This window comes from Equus przewalskii, chromosome 3 (assembly GCF_037783145.1).
Source record: "Equus przewalskii isolate Varuska chromosome 3, EquPr2, whole genome shotgun sequence".
NCBI classification, from domain to species: Eukaryota; Metazoa; Chordata; class Mammalia; order Perissodactyla; family Equidae; genus Equus; species Equus przewalskii.
The window spans coordinates 87,572,133-87,592,727 of NC_091833.1; the positions used below are offsets into that span (position 1 = coordinate 87,572,133).

The following is a 20,595-nucleotide window of genomic DNA, read 5'->3' on the forward strand; positions in this document are numbered from 1 at the left end:
CTAAAATTATGTGGACATTAACTAATAAATGTGACCAACTTTCGTACTAACCACAGCTAGGCTAGAATACAACTAGACTTCATCGTTTTGCTAGAGCTGTATTAATGTACAGTGATTGAAGAACACTCTATATGCAAACTTACAGCATATGTGTTAAGATGATTATGAACACACCATACGATACTTTTAAAAGGTAAGAATTCCCATATGCATTGGAAAGAGGTAATTTTATTCTCAAATATTCTCGGGGCAGTATTACTTAATATAAAGCAAAGTATACACTTAAAATAACTGTTCAATTCACTGTAGTACTTCCTAAAGTATTTTACACATACTGAATATTTTAAGACTGACGAATTTTCATTATATATTAAAACAACAAATCTAGTTTCCACCATTAATTTTAACAAGAAATAAGTCAAATTATTGAACTGTTTTTAGGAGCTAGAAAAACCTGTGAGTCCAATCTCAACCTCTGAGGTTCAGAACTCAACAGGAAATCAAAGCTGGGACTCAAGCTGTGCTTCTGACTAGCAAAAAATGAATGAACAGCACATATATATATAAAACATGGAAAACCATAATTTTAAGCACTCTGAGATGAATAGGACATATTAAAAAAAATATACATAAAACAAGGCATGAACAGCTTTTCAAGGGAAAGGAAGAAGTTTGCTAAGAGGAAGTTTCCTTGGGTGCAGGAAACATGGTATATTGAGTGAAAGGACCTGCAGACATGAACACCCTCTTGAAAAAGCATGAGTTTGAGGAACGCTAAGATCTCGAGATGAAGCTGGGTTTGCATACAGTTCAAATCATGAAGGAACTCTGCAAACTTCAGAATTTGGACTTACCAAGTAGGTGATAGCAGAGCTACTAATAGGTTTTTAGTAGTACAGTAAAATAAGGTTTTCACTTTATAAAGCTAACCGGTATCAACATACAAGGTGAGGGAAGGAAGAGCTGAAGAAGGGAGCTCTATCAGAGCAGGTGAAATGAGAAATTTTTAAAAATGTGATCTAAGGCAATCAGAGAAGTATGATGAGAGAAAGATACTGGGAATGCAATTAACAAGAGAAAAGGAGAGAGAGAGAAGAACTCCAAGACCGTAACTTAGATATTTAACTAAATTGATGATAGCATCACAGAAGGATAGACAGTTTTGTAGGATTTAAGATTCTGCATTCAGTTTGGCAAATATTGTGCTGAGGTATCCATGGGACATTCATACAGAGCTATTCAGTTCTAAAACGGCTCTTGGGTTCAGGAGAGAGGTCAAGCCTGAACACTTTATCAACACAGAGGTGGTAACAGCAGTGTGGATATGATCATCCACGTGAGAGTATATAATAGAAAATAAAAGAAATGATGTCAGAACCAAGGAACTACATTTAAAAGGGAGGAGAAAGAGAAATAACTGTAGGAAGTAAGAAGAAACAACTCCAACTATGAAGATAGGAAGAGAAGAAAGTAGCATCTCAGAAGTCAAGGGAAGAAAAAATTTCTAGGTGAAAAAAAAAAAAAGAATGCTCAATAAATCCTAATGGCTTAAAGTAGGGGTTGGGAAACTTTCTTAAAGGACCAGATAATAATTATTTCAGGCTTTCAGACTATTTCATCTCTGTTGCAACTATCCAACTTTGCCATCTGTAGCTGGAAGGTAAACAAAAGGGTGTGGCTGTGTTCCAATAAAACATTATTTACAAAAACAGTCAGTCTGGGCATAATTTGCTGACTTCTGCCTTCAAGATCAAAGATCAGAAGTAAAAAATATTTATTCCATCTGGCAATTATAAGGTCCTTGGTAACCTTTACCATGCCACTTCAGCAGAAGCTGGTTAAATTATCATCAAGAGGGATCATCACTGAATGAAGGGATAGACAGATGGGATACACACATGATAAAGCACGTCTAATAAAATGTCAATTATACAATCTATATGGGTGTTCACTGTGTAATTCTTTCAACACTGTGTGTTTGAAATTTTTCCTAATACATTACAAAAAAAGCATCTACCATATATCCAATTAAACGAGTATGTTAAAACTCAGTAAATTTTCACTACTACCTCTCACAAAAAATCTTACTGCAAGAAAGCAAGCCATTTCCAAATTTAGTTTCGACAGAAGTACACTCTTGTTAACATTGCAAACCACTAAAGTAGAGACTCATAGGTAAGCATCAGAAAGACTTTCAAAAGCAGCTGTCTTACCTGATTTGCTACTACCGCATCTTGTGGATCGTCTGGCTCTGCAGCTGCCAACAGTGCTTGCAATGACAATAATACCGTGCGGAGAGTCATTGCCGCTGCCCTAAAATTCAAAATAGGAAAATATCCCAGTTAAGAATGTTCTGCACAACAAAAGCAAAGTGGATGTTTTCTGAATAAAACAAAATCTACTGGAGCTAAAAATTAGCTAGATTTTACCCTAATCATGTAATTAAGTTATAGAAATTTATAACTATATATCTGCCTATCATATTTTTTTTCTTCTTTATTTTACAATGAAAGTGTCTTTCTATTTCTTAAGACAATACAAACTGTCCTGAACTGGTCTTGTTTTTCTTTTCATTGTTGCCAATATCCTCGTGGTCAGCTTTATTCACTGACTTACTTTCTATCCATTTCTCTAGACATAAAGTTAAAATAAAGTGATAAACTAATACGTAGAACTTTCTTTCAATGACATTGTAAAAACAAATAAGATACCATCAAGCAAATATCCTTTATTTTCAAGAAAGCCTGAAATCATTCCTTAACATCAAGCTTTTTGCTTAAAATATATCACTTGATGCTTCTAAATGTATTTATAAAGCAAATATTTATCTGGGAATTGGTATCTACCTAACCAGCAAAGATTCTTAGCATTTCTGTTAAAAAACTGACCAATTAATATACAATATTTATAAATATAATAAGCATAATAGTGAAATATTTAAAATGTTCAAGAATGTTAAACAATATGCCCATTTTTACCATACAAATTTGATTCAATCCAGTCCTTTTCAACCTGGTTCCTCATTTTAACCACAGAACAGTGAAAATTACTGAGTGACTACTCTCTCAATTTTCCCAAGCATGGTCTATAAATAGATACCTAGATGCTTAGGAGAAAAGTTAATTTATTACCAGCAATGGATGTCTTAAGGCAGAGCGTCTCACAAAGTGTGGTTTCCCCACCAACATCACCTGGGAACTTGTACGAAATGAAAATTCTCAGCCTCATCCCAGACGTACTGAATCAGAAACTCTGGGGTGGGTTAACCAGTCCTCCAAGCGATTCTAATGCAAGCTAATGTTTGAGAAATACCACTTTAGTGCATTGCAACTTAAGCTAATTGAGAGAGGCTGCTATAAACCATTACAACAAAATCAGTATCACATCTGGAGGTATTTTACATATTTGAGAAAATTTACACTACAAATGGTTATTTATCTAAAATGCTATCAGAATAAAAGTCTTTCTTGATCAATTTATCCTCTTAGAGAAGCTACAAGAATAGGAAAAAATTGGTCATGAGATTTAAAAGTTAGTTGAAACGCTAAACTAGCATTAAAAAGAGAAAAGAATTTTAAAAGCTATTAACTGCTATATAGTTTTATGTAATGAAAATTTCTAATTCTGAAATAGGTCTAGGAAAACATATTATTTTTTAGACTAAGGTTCTAAATTTCCTGAGCTTACACAAGTTATTTTCAACCAACGGTTGTAATACCTTTAGAACGGACAATATTCTTTTTTTTAAGACTGGAGTCAAAGCATAAAAATCCAAATTTAGACCTTAAATGTTCATTCCGGTGCTTTCATTATCACCATAACAAGGTGACTAATCTTTCTTAATTATAAGTACACTACTGTTATTTCACTTTATGTTGGGTAATTTTAAAGAGAATGTTTAAAGGCACACGTACATCAAAAGCTGCCTAGACGTATCAGCATGAAGCTGACAACTCAACAAAAGGAAAAAGATAAAATACCACAGAAATAGAATATATGAAGTTAAGCTGGCTACTCTAATATCCCAATGGACTTGTTTAAGCATGCTAATTTAAAAATCCATGACATCACTGTAAACAAAACCTTAAATTACGTAATTTTTAATTAATACAATTATTTCCATCAAGAAAATTTATCTAAATATTGAAGAAAAATCTTCAAAGAAGTATTTCATACTAAAATGATTATTAAACTCACAATAATTATTTTAACCTTCAATAAAAACATGAAAGCATGTAAAGTAAAAGCCATCTAAATCCTGTAAATCTTAGCAAAATCTTAATAACATCACATAGGTAGCTATATATATATTTATATCTCAACAAGGCAATAAACTTTTTCTTTAAAACTTGATGAGCTCTCAAAAGAAAGAAGTTGGACCCCTGCCTTACACCATATATAAAAATTAACTCAAAATGGATCAAAGACCTAAATGTAAGAGCTAAAACTACAAAACTCTTAGGGCAAACGCTTCATGACATTAGAGTTGGCAATGATTTCTCAGATAAGACATCAAACGCACAGGCGACAAAAGAAAAAACAGAGAAACTGGTCTATGACTACCTCAAAATTTAAAACTCCTACATAGAGGGAGAGAGAAAAAAAAACCCCTCCTGTGCAAAGGATACAATCAACAGAGTGAAAGGCAACCTACAGAATGGGAGAAAATATTTCGAATCATTTATCTGGTAAGGGGTTACTATCTAGAATATATAAAGAACTCCTACAACTCAACCACAAAAAACAAATCCGATTAAAAAACAAGAAAGGACGTGAACAAACATTTCTCCAAAGAAGATATACAAATAGCTGATAAGCACACGAAAAGATGCTTAACATCACTAATCATTAGGGAACTGTAAATCAAACAATGAGATACCACCAACACCCTTTAGGATGACTATTATCAAAAAAATAGAAAATACCAGTTGTTGGTGCGGATGTGGAGAAACTGGAGTTCTTGTGCATTGTTGGTGGGAATGAAAAACAGAGCAACCTCTACAGAAAACAGCAATGGTAATTCCTCAAGAAAATTAAACACAGAACTACCAAATGATCTAGCAATTCCACTTCTGGATATACACCCAAAATAATTGAAAGGAGGGACTCAAACAGGTATTTTGTACATCATGCTCTTAACAAACATTATTCACAACAGCCATAAGGTGAAAGCAAATCAAGTTTCCATCAAACGATGAATGAACAAAATGTGGTATTTAAATACAATGGAGGGGCTGGCCCTGTGGCCGAATGGTTAACTTTGCAAGTTAGTGCGCTCTGCTGTGGCGGCCCAGTGTTTCACTGGTTCGAATCCTGGGCTCGGACATGGCACCGCTCATCAAGTCATGGTGAGGCCGCATCCCACATGCCAAAACTAGAAGGACCCACAACTAGAAATATACAACTATGTACTGGGGGGCTTTGGAGAGAAAAAGGAAAAATAAAATCTTTAAAATAAATAAATAAATAAATACAATGGAACATTATTCAGGCTTAAAAAGGAAGAAAAATCTGGCACATGCTACAACATAGATGAATTCTGAGGACGTTATGTTAAGTGAAGTCAGGAAGAAAAAGACAAATACTATGATTCATGTGGTACCTGGAATAGTCAAATTCATAGAGACAGAAAGTAGAATGGTGGTTATTATCATGATCTAGAAAGAGGGGGGCATGGGAAGTTATTGTTTAATGGGTACAGCGTTTGAGTTTTGCAAGATGAAAAGAGTTCTGGGGGGTAGGATAGAGGGATGAAGAGGAAGAGAATTTTTAGGACAGTGAAAATATTCTGTATACCATAATGATATATATATATACCATTACACATTTGTTCAAACCCATAAAATATATAACACCAAGAGTGAACTAGATATAAACTATGGACTTCAGGTGATTGAGATATGCCAATGTAGGGTTCATCAACTGTAACAAATATACTACTCTGGTGGAAGATGTTGATAATGGAGTACGCTATATCTGTAGGGGGAGGGAGTATATGGGAAATCTCTGTACCTTCCTCACAATTTTGCTGTGGATCTAAAACCGTTTTTTTAAAAAAATAAAGTCTTATTAAAAAAAAAAGTTCTGGAGATTGGTTGCACCACAATATTACTCACTGCACACTTTAAAACAGTTAAGATTACAATGTTATATGTCACTTAAAAAAACACTTAAGATGGCAAACTTTATGTCACATCTATTTTATAATTGCATAAAAAATGTCTATTTCTTTCATTTGCAGGGTCTTTACTGGGAAGACACAAACTACTACAGACCTCTAGAGTTAACCACTTCAAAAATGAGAAACTAAGGACCTAAAGTTAAACATGTTAAAAGGAATAGTTTGCCCTCAAAACTCATAGAAAAATCTGGAACTTTAGATTCAATTCATAACAATCTCAATGAGAAAAAGTTATTAAGTTTTCTGTATGCTTGAAAATTTTCTTAACAAAATGCTGAGGAGGTGTTTATAAACCATTAAGAATTAGTTGGCTAAAAAGAAACCTAAATGCAAAGTTTTAAGAAGCTGAACATACAATTAACGGTAAACAATGACATTATTTTAATAATTAGTTGTAATTAAATTAATACCAAAACAAAACCTACTCTTCTGGCCCTAAATACTACAGAAATTATAACATCTTTGATGGTTTAAAGAAATGTACATTTTTGGACTGTTCTACATTAATTTCTAAATCTAAATTTAGTAATGTAAAAAAGTATACAACTGAAAATAAAATCTTTTATTCCATTGTTCTTTTCACAAAGTATTGATTGCATTTATATTGCATTGAGATTTTTAGGATTTAGTGTGTAAAATTAAAAAATTAAAAACAAACCGTAACAGGCAAACAGGAGTATGAAATTTCAAAATGTGTTAGCTAATTTTAATTAATCAGTGGATGATATGAATAAGTGAGATAGTCTTACAAATCTGTCTTCAGTAAATTAATTTTGCTCAGACCTCAAATCCATGAGCACAGCTAGTGCGCCTGATTAAATGCTTATCCATATGGACTCAGTAGGTCTGTGTATCGTGGACTCACTTTGCTGTTAAGGGTCTTCCAGAAGACCACCAACAAATTATCTATTCAAACACAATCAATGCTACTTAAAGATAACGGCAGCTTTTCTGTTATAATTTATTAAGGTAAAATAAGCAGAGTAAAATGCCATACAGCTGGATGAGTTTTTAGATATGTATACACTCACATAACCACCATCTAGATCAAAAAATAGAGTATTACCACCATTCAAAAAGCCTCATTCTTGCCCCTCCCACTCACAACCCTCACCTACCAGTGTCCTAATTTCTATTACCATAAATTAGCTTTGATTTACCTTGAATTTCATAAAAACAGAATCATACATTATGTACTCGTTTGTGTCTGGCTTTTGTCACTCAACATGTCTGGGAGAATCATCCATGTTGTTTGGGTCAATATGCTTTTTCCTTTTTTTTCCCACTGCTATGCTGTGCTCCATTGTACAATTATACAATTATATATCCATTCTGTTGTTGACATTTAGGTTATTTCCAGTTTAAATAAATCTGCTATGAATATTCTTGTACAAGTCTTTTGGCGGACATGTGCACTCATTTCTCTTGGATTTCTCTTGGCTTCTAAACCTAGGAGTGGAACTGTTGGGCCATATCAAAGGTGTGTACAGCTCTGGTAGATACTGCTGGTTGAGTGGCTGAACCACATTCCTACCAGCAATGCATGAGAACCATTACAAGTGTGTAGTAGTATCTAAATGTGATTTTAATGTGCATTTCTCTGATAACTAATGATGCTAAGCATAGCTTATAAGCCATCTAGATATTCTCTCCGCCTGTTCGAGTCTTTTGGAAAGGCAGTATCACTGAGTGCAATTTGTTCGTGTTGTCATTTTCTTCCCCAGGTAAACAGACACCTTTAGTCACAATGGGTGTCAGCGGAAAACATTAGAAAATAGTTTCCACATAGAGTGAGTTAATGGAGTTAAGAAATAAACCATACTAACATAAGTTGTTAAATATTAAAGGTAAATCATCATCCACATGTATTAATAAAAGACCAAGATTAACAAACTGTTTTCTAGCATACCTGTCCCAAATTATTCAATGTTTATTCAATTTATTTTTCCTAAGATTACTATCTTGTAGTTTTATCAAATTCCAGTTCTAAAGCCTAAATATTCACTCTTAAACATGGATATCCACTGAATGTCAATTAATTCTCAATAAAGCTGGGGGTGGGAGGGAACAAATCCATGTATATCCAATCTCAACTATTTTATCTGATGTGTCTTTTAATATTTTGATTATATAGATATGAAACAAGACTAAATTCAGTTATTTCACCTGCCTTAGGAAATGAGAATAGCTGATAAAAGGCATTTTGGTACAAAAATTCAAGTTCTGTCCCTATATACACACCATAATCTTTCAAGTACCTATAGGGAGATAATCAGAAGCAGTAGTGCTGCTGGTTTAACTCAGAGCAAAAAGGGAAGTCAGTGGAAGATTTTAGTCTGGACCTGTATTTGTTTTTAAAGGGGAGTCGGGGGAGGCAGAGTATCATTTTGGCTGAAAAATGATACTCTGAGGAGGGCAAAGTCAGAAGCAGCGGGGCAAGATTACTGTAGTCATCGAAGCAAGAGGTAATGTGACTTGGACCAAGGTGGTAGTAGTGAAGCTGCTGAGGTTTTGGAGGTTTCACCAACAGGATTTGTAGACAGGGCAGAGGATACCAGAGAAAGATGAACCAAGGATCATGATGAGGTTTTGGCCTGAACAACTGCAAGAATATAGTTGCCAATAACTTAGATGGGATGAAGCAGGTTTTGGATTAGGGGAATATTAGTTCAGTTTTCAACACATTTAAGTTTGAGATGTCCATTACATATTCATGTCCATTACATCTACATGTAGATGTTAAGCAGGCAGCAGGACATGAGTCTGGAGTTCAGTAAAGATAAAATGTGTGAGTTGCTAGTATATAAACAGTGAAGTTATAAAATCAGATGAGCTTACCAAGGAAGTGAATATAGATGGAAAGGAGCAGAGGTAAAGACTTAGCCCTGGGGCCGGCGCCGTGGCCGAGTGGTTAAGTTGGTGAGCTCCGCTACCGCGCGCCCAGGGTTTGACTGGTTCGGATCCTGGGTGCGAACGTAGTACCACTCATCAGGCCACACTGAGGTGGCATCCCATATGCCACAACCAGAAGGCTCCACAACTGGAAATACACAACTATGTACTGGGGGCTTTGGGGAGAAGGAGGAAAAATAAAATCTTAAAAGAAAAAGATAGCCCTGAGGCATTCTCATGTGCAAAGCTCCAGGAGATGCAGCAGGAACTACATGGTTAAGGAGTGTGGGAGTGGGCATAGGAAGGGGAGGAGAAGTGATGTTCTGGAAACCAAGCAAAAAAAGTACGATGTCTCTAATACTGCAACTATTCATTACTATCACTGAATGACAGAGCTGTAAGGGGCCTTGGAGATGATTTTATAGATAAAAACACTGAGGCCTAGAAATTCAATAAATTGTGAAAAGTCAGAAATCAAAAGAATGACAGAAGATAAAGTTAGGTCTGTTCTACACTGTTCAATGTTTTTAACAGTATGGAATACAGATCAAGAAACCATGTTCCACGAGATGATCTACTCAGGGAGAGTCTTTACTCAGATATGCTATTAGAATGGAAAAAAGAAAACAAAACCAAACCAGCAACTCTCATCTGTTTATCCAGTTACTACTAAATAAACCAAATCACTCATACACCGTATGCTGTCACTCTTGTTTTACCTTGTTCAGGTTCAATTCTCTCCCTTTCTTAACAAATCAAACACATAACTTACTACTATTTTCCTCCATTCCAATATCTTTTTATACCTCTTGTCTTTGTTTTTCCATCCATACTGTTAGAATATTCCAGGCTCTACTCTAAGAGTATTACATAAAGCAACTCATTTAATCCTCTCAATAGCCCTATGAAGCAGGTATTAACCTCATTTTTTTAGATGAGTAAACTAAGGCACAAAGACTAGGTAATTTGCTCAAGATCACAGAGCTTAGTAAATGGCAGAGCCAGGATTCAAACCCCTCAGCTCTAGAGTAAGAACTCTTAAAACAATATGCTGCTAAGATCAAATCAGACAGAACATGTGAAAGCACTATAAAGGGCTGTGCAAATGAAGGTATTACGTAAAAAGGTATTCGTTCTTGGAATCTGAGAACCTTACTGTGTGCAATTAACACAACTTGCATAACATTCTTGTTGCCTAGATTCCATCCAAGTCAGAGCTGATTACTTCAATACTTAAACGTTTTTTATTCTTTCACAAATATCTTCCTGAGACAGCAAAGAATCAAATTTATGAAAATAACAAATGAAATCCAAGACTTTTCAAGATGTAAAGCTAGCATCTGACATTACCTAATAAGTCACTATTTAAAAATAGATTGTGATCTCAATTATAACACACTTTCATAAAGTTTTAAAATTATTATCCAAAGAAGAGGAAGTATAATACATGCTTATGTTTTGAGGCAATCAGACATTTAACACTCTAAATATAGTCTTGGAATTCATATGAGAAAGGGGAGAAAGTGAATTCAAAATCTCTTACCATTGATCTTTCAGGATATCCAAACAAATAGCCCCTGTGACGGAACTAATATTAGGATGCCATATTTTAGTGATAAACCGGACCTAGAATATAAAGCACACTTGAGTTTTTATGTAAAATAAATAAAACACATATAGTTTAAGTAGAACTACAAGTAAAATGAAACCCTCGGATCTAAAAAGAATGTCTGTATTTACACATCACATCATTTTGCCTAGATGAAGAGAGGAGTGTAGAAGAATTCAGTAAGCCAAATGTTGTCACTGACATGCATTCTTTTTAAATCTTTTAATAAATGCTTTGCCTTTAAAGAAACCCAACAATTACTAGGTGTGTATAATTTACCCAGCATAATGTTAGATGCTATGAGAAATACAAACATGGACTTAAATTCATTTAGGTAGATAAAGTAGTACATAAGTCAAAATACTGACAGTAAATGGCAACTTTTTTAGTGTGAAGTAAGGTGTAGAATAGGTTTGAAAGAAAAAGTAAGCAAAATCAGTACATGGAAGCACAAGTAGGACGTGGCTATAAGACTGATCCTAATTTTTCTGTAACAATTCTTTTCTCAAAGTTTTTAAAAATAATTTAACAAATACATGAAGGCTTATTATTATTATTTAATTGAGTTAATGATAGGTTACAATCTTGTGAAATTTCAGTTGTACACTATTGTCTGTCAGTCGTGTTGTAGGTGCACCCCTTCACCCTTTGTGCCCACCCCCACCCCACCTTTCCCCTGGTAGCCACTAATCTGTTCTCTTTGCATTTTTAAATTCCTCATATGAGTGGAGTCATACAGAGATTGTCCTTCTCTATCTGGCTTATTTCACTTAACATAATTCCTTCAAGGTCCATCCATGTTGTTGCAAATGGGATGATTTTGTTCTTTTTTATGGCTGAGTAGTATTCCACATGAAGGCTTATTATTATATGCCTGGCACTAAGGAGACACTGAGGCTTAGAGTTTAAGAGATTTATCCAAAATCAAATAACTAGTTAGCAACAGAACAAAATGTAAACTCATACAATCTGATTTCAGATTCTGAATCTCTACCCACCTCACCATTTGTCTTAGCATGGAAGAATAAGAAACCAACAAAGTGATAATGCCAACTGTATCAGATCACCATGAAATAAAATCTAATTCGTCAACTCTTACTTATGAGCTTTTGGAAGACCATTATTATTATTATTATCACTATATCTGACACATATGATAGTATTAAGTCAAAATTCTTTTAACAATCAATAGATTATTACTCTAAGCCAAGAAATGTTCTAAGTGCTTTACAAAAAATAATTTATCAATATATGCTTCAAATCTAAACTATTTATGGGAAGAAGCTAAACTGATAGCTTCCACTTTTCTCCTTGTGACTTGTCTATACTACCTGTCTCTACTTCCTCCTCAACTACTCACTAACTTATATGCCATCTGAAAAAGCACTTTAAGTCCCCAATGACTTCAAAACGCTAATAATGTACTTTCCTGGATCCTTTTTTATTCTTAAAATAATCTTTCTGCTTTCAATGATACCTACTTCTCTCCATTTACAGAACCATCATCTTGTTAAAGGAGACTATCATTCTCCACCTGGGTTACTGAACAGTCTACTGACATTACTGCCTTCAGTTTTGCTCCCTCCAACAATCCATTCTCCACACTAAAATGAAAGAGAACCCTTTAAAACAAATCTCATTCATGTCACTACTCTACTTAAGGCTCTTTAATGACTTCTCATTCCCTTTATGTAAGCCCACATTCTTAAACTGGCCCTAGCCTACCTCTCAAACCTCACTTCTACCCTACATTCCCTGCACTTGCTCAGTAAGTCATACTCAAAAGAAATTTTTTTTGCCTGAGGGCCTTCAGATGTGTTTCTTTCTTTCAATAACATGTCTTGATGCTCTCTTCTCCTAGCTAACTCGTAACTTATCTTCCAAGTTACAGCTTCCATATTGCTTCTTCCTGATTAGTTCCCACAGCACCCTGTACTTTCCTATGTCATAGTATTGATCACACTTCTTTAATCTCTTTCTTATTTGAAAGGCACAGTATCTATCCTGCTTACCAGAGCACCCCAAGTATCTAGAGAGACTTACATTGAATGAATATGCAATTAACATTATGACAAACCTGTTATTATAGGGCTAAACAGTATCCCTCTCAAATATAGTGCAGGTCAAATAAGACAGGCATATAGAGCTTATGTACAACAAACATTTCTTTATAAGAGACAGAAGACAATATTCACATCTTAATTTTTACCACTGAGTTCAAAGCATAAAGATACAAAATAACCATACACCATAATTTCCATAATCTGAGGACATTACAGCATTTTGTGACTTTAAAACAAAAGTTGGTTCAATATTTTCAACAAGATTGGAAATCAGAATTTTAAATTACTACTGAAGATGTCAGAAGTTTTATGGTTTAGGCAGGTGATCTAAGGCTGTGCGAACTGTAACTTGCTTTTTAAAGAGTCTTCAATACATGATTCTCCACAGACTCGACATGAAAACAAATATGCACATATGCAGGACCAAGGAAATTATTAAACTCTTTCATACTTTGTACTAAATCTACAGTTAGGAATAAATATTTTTGAATTTGCAGATGATCTAATAAAGAAATTAGTTTTCAAGAGAACACTCCATTATCCACCACTATAGATATAAATAACTATTTTATAAGTAGTTCTTTGTATGGTCTACCACTCTATCTCCTATTTCTCTCTTCTTTGTTATTCTTCACCAACTACCTCCTTTCTTACATTTTTCACTTTTTTCTTTGTCTTCCTCAAGCTTTAATATCACCAGTACTACTCACATGTATCCCAGAATTTGGTCCTATTATTCTATACCCAATTCATGTCCATTGTGTTTGTCACTTTCTCCCATAGTGCTATCATCCTTCTCCTATATATCGACAAAAATGAAGAATCAAAAGAACTTGGAAGGGATGAAGTATAAGTCTAAGTAAAAATACAATGACATTTATTATGACCTATTTGAATCATATTTGACTCCGATTACAAAACAGATGTGGGATGGTTTATAGTACTAAAACACTTACTAACAACAATTCAAGTCTCTTTTTCACAAATGAAACTCACACTAGCACCATCTAGGTAACATCAGAACATCCATTAGCTTTGAGGAGCACTCAAAGAATAGAATCAAAAATCTTAACAATGTTACCAGACCGAAATGAAGGAAGGGGACTATTTTTAGTTACCTATATGGGCACACCATCATCAGTAATTTTATCTCCTCCTACAGGATGCATCCTATGTTCATTCACTCTTTAGTTCAACAAACATTTCAGCAACTATTTCATAGTAAATGTGAGCTCATATTTCCATTGGGAATTTCCAGTTTCAAGCTTGGAACTCAATGTTACAATAGCTAAACGAGCTTTAACTAATTTACTGTACAAAAGAAAATGCTATTTTATTTTAAATATGCATGCGCAGAGGGACAGACTCATTACAGGTTATTACTATTGCTATTTATATAGTCATGCATCATTTAATGATGGGGATATATTCTGAGAAACGTGTCGTTAGGCGATTTTGTCATCGTGTGAACATCACAGGATGTACTTGTACAAACCTAGCTGGTACAGCCTATTACATACTTAGGCTACACAGTACTAATCTTGTGAGACTACCATCATATATGTGGCCCATCACTGACTGAAATGTCATTATGTGGCACGTGACTGTACTCAATTTCACGTATAAAAGTATGTTTATTATGCCGAGGAAAAAGAGAAAAATTCACAACCTAACCTTGAATACTTAATTGGACAAATCACTGAGCTAGAGTTTTACTAATTTTTTTCTTTTTTTTTAAGGAAGATTAGCCATGAGCTAACATCTGCTGCCTATTCTCCTCTTTTTGCTGAGGAAGACTGGTCCTGAGCTAACATCTGTGCCCATCTTCCTCTATTTTATGTGGGACACCTACCACAGCATGGCCTGACAAGTGCTGCGTAGGTCTGCACCCAGGATCCAAACCGGTGAACCCTGTATGAACTTAACCGCTGCGCCACCAGGCCGGCCCCTAGAGTTTTCCTAACTTAATGGTTTTTTTTCATTAACAGAATATATATTATAATTTACTCTAGAAATAACATTGGTTGTATGCATTGAATCAAATTCCTTCTACACTATATTCAGCTGATTCAAAGATATATCTTCTCTATCTAGAAGTTAACCTTCTGCTCTTTAGGTCAATAATTTATTGCAGGATAATGAACAGAAAGTACAGTGTGGCCATGTTAATATAAATCCATCTAAGTTTGCAATCTTGTGCAATTTTAGCTGCACAGTAATGAGAAGAGGATATAACAGCTAACTTCAATACTTTTACCTCATAAGGAGTAAAATTAAACCTATATATTAAATGTGAACATAATACAGCAAGAAATTCGCACAAATATTCCCCAATCTTTCCATTATATTAACCAATCAGTAAAACTTCAAATCAATATAGTACATATCTAGAACATATTTATCATATGTTCATTAACATTTACTGCAAAAGCTTAATGCCATAAATGGGATTAGTGCCATATTTAAAAGAACTCTAAATTCCAACTACGACTAAGCCAGAGGGAGACAAATTTGGGTTGACTGAAGGAACATCTTTCTAAAGCCTGAAGCTACCTCAATATAGAATGGCTGGAATTAGGATAGTAGTGGCCTGAAGAGCAATGCAAACTAGTAGCAAAAACATCAGACAGACCTCGGTTCTTATATTTCAAGTCTATTTTTCTCATTGTACTAAAAATAAGAGGTGGTGGTAGTGGTGATAAGACAGTGATTTCAAGGATTAAATAATATATCAAGTGCATAAAACAGAGCCAGGACTATACAATCACTGAAGAGCTAAACACAGTCGTTAGACAGAAATAATTAAGCACTTTTATTGAGGCCATAATTTACCCATTTAAAGTACAGAACGTCATAGTTTTTAGTATATTCATAGAGTTGTACAACCATCACCACAATCTAATTTCTAACCATTTCATCAACTCAAAAAGAAACCACATAACCATCAGCAGTCACTACCTATTCCCCCACACTCCCCCAGTCCTAAGCAACCACCAATCTATTTTCTGTCTCTATGGATTTGCTCCTTCAAATGTTTCATATCAGTGAAATCATACAAAGTGTGGCCTTTTGTATTTGGCTTCTTTTATTCAGCATGATGTTTTCAAAGTTCATCTATCTTATAACACAGATGAATACTTCATTTGTTTTTATAACCAAATAATATTTCATGGTATGGGTATACCACATTTTATTTATCCATTCAGAGGAGGGACATTTAGGTTGTTTCCACTTTTTCGCTATTATGAATAGCGCTGGTATGAACATTTGTGTACAAGTTGTTGTGTGGACATAAGCAGCTCCAACATTTTACATTCCCACCAGCACTGTATGAGAACTTCAATTTACAGAGAAAGTTTAATTGTCAATGCTACTGTATTTTAAAATGATGTTGCAGAGGGAAGCCAACAGACTACTTCAAGAAGGGCCTCTTAAGGTGGTAGTCATTGGTTAGTGCTAGCTAATATTTACAGAATACTTACTCTGCGCAAGCAGTATTCTAAGTATCATATTTCATTAAAACTCAGGTACCATCAATTATTCAATACACCATTATTTTACGGACCTTTGAGAAAGAAAAAAAGTCTGCCAATTAAATTATAATACACCATCCATTCAAAGATGTATCCCGATTTCAGAGATGTTAAAAATGTGAAAAAATGTTTCATAGAAGTATTGAAATATGGTTCTTTACATGGATTAACTCCTTTAATCTTTACAACCCTGAGAGGATTTTACAGATGAGAAAACTGAGGCACACAGCAGTTGGATAGGTTGCCTAAAATCACAAAGCCAGTTAAATGGCAGAAGATTTGAACTGTGGTTGATTGTTCTTGTTCTTGGTAGAGTCATATTCACTTTTTCAGAGATCCTCACTCCTTCCTCATCAGGATCAAGAAAGTTAGAACACAGTGGGCCTTATGGGATCTGGGTTCTATTTACTCAAAGCCTCAGTTCCCTCAATTATTATAAAAACTGTTTCAGGAAAGGGATATTAAATTCTTAGCACAAAGCAAGTGACGGCTGCTACAATTATTATTTAATTATAAAAATGTAGTGGTTGAAAGTAGTCTCTCTTAAGGTCTTTTCTTTCTTATTTCCATTAAAAAAATTTTTTAGCCTATGAGGTCATCCTTATCTCTAAACATTTAAAAATCTTTTCTTACATTCATGGTATTCTACAATTAAAGTACTCTCAAATGACTACTCATTCTAATGATAACACTGACCACCTCGACTGAATCCAGTAGAAGGTAACCAGGATAACAATTAAAATTAAGTCACAGATGTAAGATGAAAGCTTAACAGTGGTCATCTCTAAGTGGTTGTATTGAAAAAATGTTTTCTTATTTTTATATTTCACTATATAACTTTCTCAACTGTCTACAAAAAACACAAACTACTTTTATAATACCAAAAAAAAAAAAAACAACCAGACTTAAAAAGTAGAAAACACCCAAAATGTCCATCGATGACTGAATGGATAAACGAAATGTGGAAGATATGTACAATGGAATACAACTTAGCTTTTAAAAGGAATGAAATTCTGACACATGCTATAATATGGATGAACCCTGAAGACATTATGCTAAGTGAAATAAGCCAGATACAAAAGGACAAATATTGTTATGATTCCACTTAAATAAGGGACCTAGATTAGTCAAATTCACAGAGAGAGTAGAACAGTAGTCATCAGGAGCTGGGGGCATGGGGTAACAGGGAGTTATTATTTAACAGGGAAGATGAAAAAGCTCTGGAGATGGTTGGTGGTGATGGTTGCACAACAAGGTGAATGTACTTGATGCCACTGAGCTGCACACTTAGAGATGGTTAAAATGGTAAATTTTATGTTATATATATTTTAACATAATTTTAAAAAATCTACCAGGCTTATGAGAAAATAGATACACATAAACAACAGCATAACAGGCACCCCAAACTGGTAGGTGACTCAAATCACCCTGGAACTTCCATTACCATGTCTATTCTTTTTTTTTTGTGGGGAAGATTAGCCCTAAGCTAACATCTGCTGCCAATCCTCCTCTTTTTGCTTTGTTAGCCCTGACCTAACATCCGTGCTCACCTTCCTCTACTTTATATGTGGGACGCCTGCCACAGCATGGCTTGCCAAGCGGTGTCATATCCGCACCCAGGATCCAAACCGGTGAACCCTGGGCGGCCGAAGCGGAACTTGCGCACTCAACCCTCAACCGCTGCACCACCAGGCCGGCCCCCACCATGTCTATTCTTAAATGCAAACAACTCATAGGTTGAATGAATGAATTCCAGAACATTTTCTCAGTAACTACTATCATAAGCTGAAGGGACACTATACTGTTAGGAGCCATAGAAAATACAAAGACATAGTCCTTCACCTCATAAGTATAAAAGAAAGTGAAAGAAACATACCCAAATAATAGAATACATTAATTGGTATTGTATTTGTGTTGGTACTATATAAATTATATAAAATGCTATTGAGAGTAGAGGGAGAAACAATTTGATGGGCACAACTTAATGGAGAAAGTATTACTTAACCCAGACCTCAAAAGAAAACTAGAATTTTAAATGATAGGGACAATGATCCAAGCGAAAATGACAGAAAACTGTGAAAGAATAAGCATCATCTACAAATAGCAAATAATACAGAGTGGAAAATAAGACCCATGTTGAAGGTGAGGGTGGAAAAGAAGACTGGCATCAGGTTAAAGGAGATTTTAAATGCCTAGCTAAGGAGTTTAGACATTATTAACAAGGAAAGAAAAGAAACATGATTAAAACTGCATTTTAGGAAGATTTACAGAACAGCAATGCAAAGAATGAAGAGGAGTGGCAAAGATGGAAGGGTGATTAAATAATAGGCAAAACAGGGAAGTAATAAAGTTGAATGCCTAAACTAAAGCAATGATGACAGCAAAAGTACAGACATAAAGGAAGCTGTTCAGTCAAAAATAAGTTTAGCTTAGTTCCCCTTGCTATACATGATCCTAGGGCATGCTGTTTCCTCTTTCAACATTCATCACAATTGTAATTACTTGTTCATTTTTTTTTTCCTGCTGGAACGTAAGCTCCATGAAATCAAAGACAGTATAAGTCTTATTTATTGCTATATTGGCACACAGTACTCTAATTGTTAAATGAATTCAGAACACATTCTTCCCTAAAAAATGTATTTCTTTGAGGCAAGAAAGAACTTTTATAAGAGTTCTCTAAATTTGGGAATACTGCAAGTTTTTCTAGACCTAGAATTTAAGCCATTGTCAGAAGCACATCCTAATCCTGTCTAGAGCCACTACCAGTTGCCTCTGAGTAACCCTGCTTTTCATTCTAATTCCAGAAGCAAACCATCTGCCATTACCCGAAATGTTATCCACACTTATTTACAGTCAACAACTCAAAAAGCTATAATTTTAATAAGCACTAAAATATATTAATTAAATGAACCAAGAAATATATTTTAGAAGTTCATGCACAAGATTAGGCTTACAATACCTTAGGGGGATTAAATGGATATGTTTCTGGTATTTTTATCTCTAGTTGATATCTTCCTCCTAAAAAACAGGGAAAACAGAAAGTTAAGAATGCTGCTCACCTCAAATATGTGAAGCAAAATATAGTGATAGAACTTGACAAAACATGCACTATTTCATATTCAATTACAACAAATTCATTTTAAAATTGAAATCCAAAAAGGAAATAATCAAAAGTACTAGGTTTTTAATTTAAAGCTTTTTTAAAGCATACAGAATACTCATGTTATACAACTGTATTAGTTTATCAGTAAATAATAGGGCTAGAGATAGATGAATACATTAAATCCATAGACAATCCAATGCCAAAGATTTCATTGGGACAACTGAGTAGTGTAGGTTCCATCTCCTTTTGATTCCTCTAGTCCACACTGATAAAGATTTGCTAAATAATAAAGAAAAATGGAAAGAAAACAAGAAAGAAGGCAGGGAGGCATAAAGGCATACACAGCAAAAGGATATACAGATTATGCCATAAACTGAAAAAGATCTACTACTAACTGGTTCTCTCAAATGCAAAAATGTCCCAAACTTTTAACTTGTGCCCTAAATTAAATGCTAACATTTCTTGTTAAAATTTAAAAATAAAATTAAACAATAAGACCAGAGGTAGGCATAAAGATAAAAAAACTATTTGCTTCCTCAAAATGGGTATACAAAATGCAAATTTTACAAAGGGGTTGTTCTAACCATTATTATATAAATAGAAAGCAACATTCTGTTTTGGTTTGAAGTTATCTTGAACAACTAGCAGCTAAATATGTATTTTTAAAAAGTTTATCTAGCTTGCCATGACTGGGGTATTCAAGGGGAGGATAACTACCTCTCAGGAAATTCTGAAGGGGAAAGTCTTGCACTGGATGAGAGGCTGGATTTGAATTCTAACTCTAAGAAATATTCAAATTCTAAGATTTTATGACTTACTAACATAGAATACTCACTATTCCAAAATACAACAAATAAAATTGTGCTAATGAAACATTTACATATGAAATATTTATGGGATTTGCTTCAAAACAAGTAAGGGGTGAATTAGATAAAAGACCTGCCATGGGTTGATAGTTATTAAAGCTGGCTGAAGAGTACACAGAAGTTTCATTATATCATTTGCCGCCTTCTGTATATACCTGAAATTTTCCATAATAAAAAGTAAAATAAAACAAAAGCTGTGTGCTAGGAGCATTATTAACTTCAAAATTCAATACATTCAACTCTCAGTATATCTGGATTCTCTCAAATCCACTCCTCCATTGCTAGGAATAGATGAATTTGAATCTGGGAGAAAAACAAATGAGCAATTCACTTGGTACCACTTTCTTC

General features: G+C 34.5%; 1 protein-coding gene across 3 annotated transcripts in view; it reads right to left on the bottom strand.

The window, feature by feature from the left end:
* UBE2K (ubiquitin conjugating enzyme E2 K) overlaps window positions 1–20,595 on the bottom strand; it is a 68,867-nt gene that overhangs the window by 4,349 nt on the left and 43,923 nt on the right. For all 3 annotated transcript variants that reach the window (XM_008532871.2, XM_070615120.1, XM_070615121.1), the window contains 3 exons: window positions 19,238–19,296; window positions 10,617–10,699; window positions 2,214–2,313 (listed from right to left, as the gene is read on the bottom strand). In XM_008532871.2, the coding sequence (XP_008531093.1) occupies window positions 2,214–2,313; window positions 10,617–10,699; window positions 19,238–19,296 (242 nt within the window). The remainder of the gene's footprint in view (window positions 1–2,213; window positions 2,314–10,616; window positions 10,700–19,237; window positions 19,297–20,595) is intronic.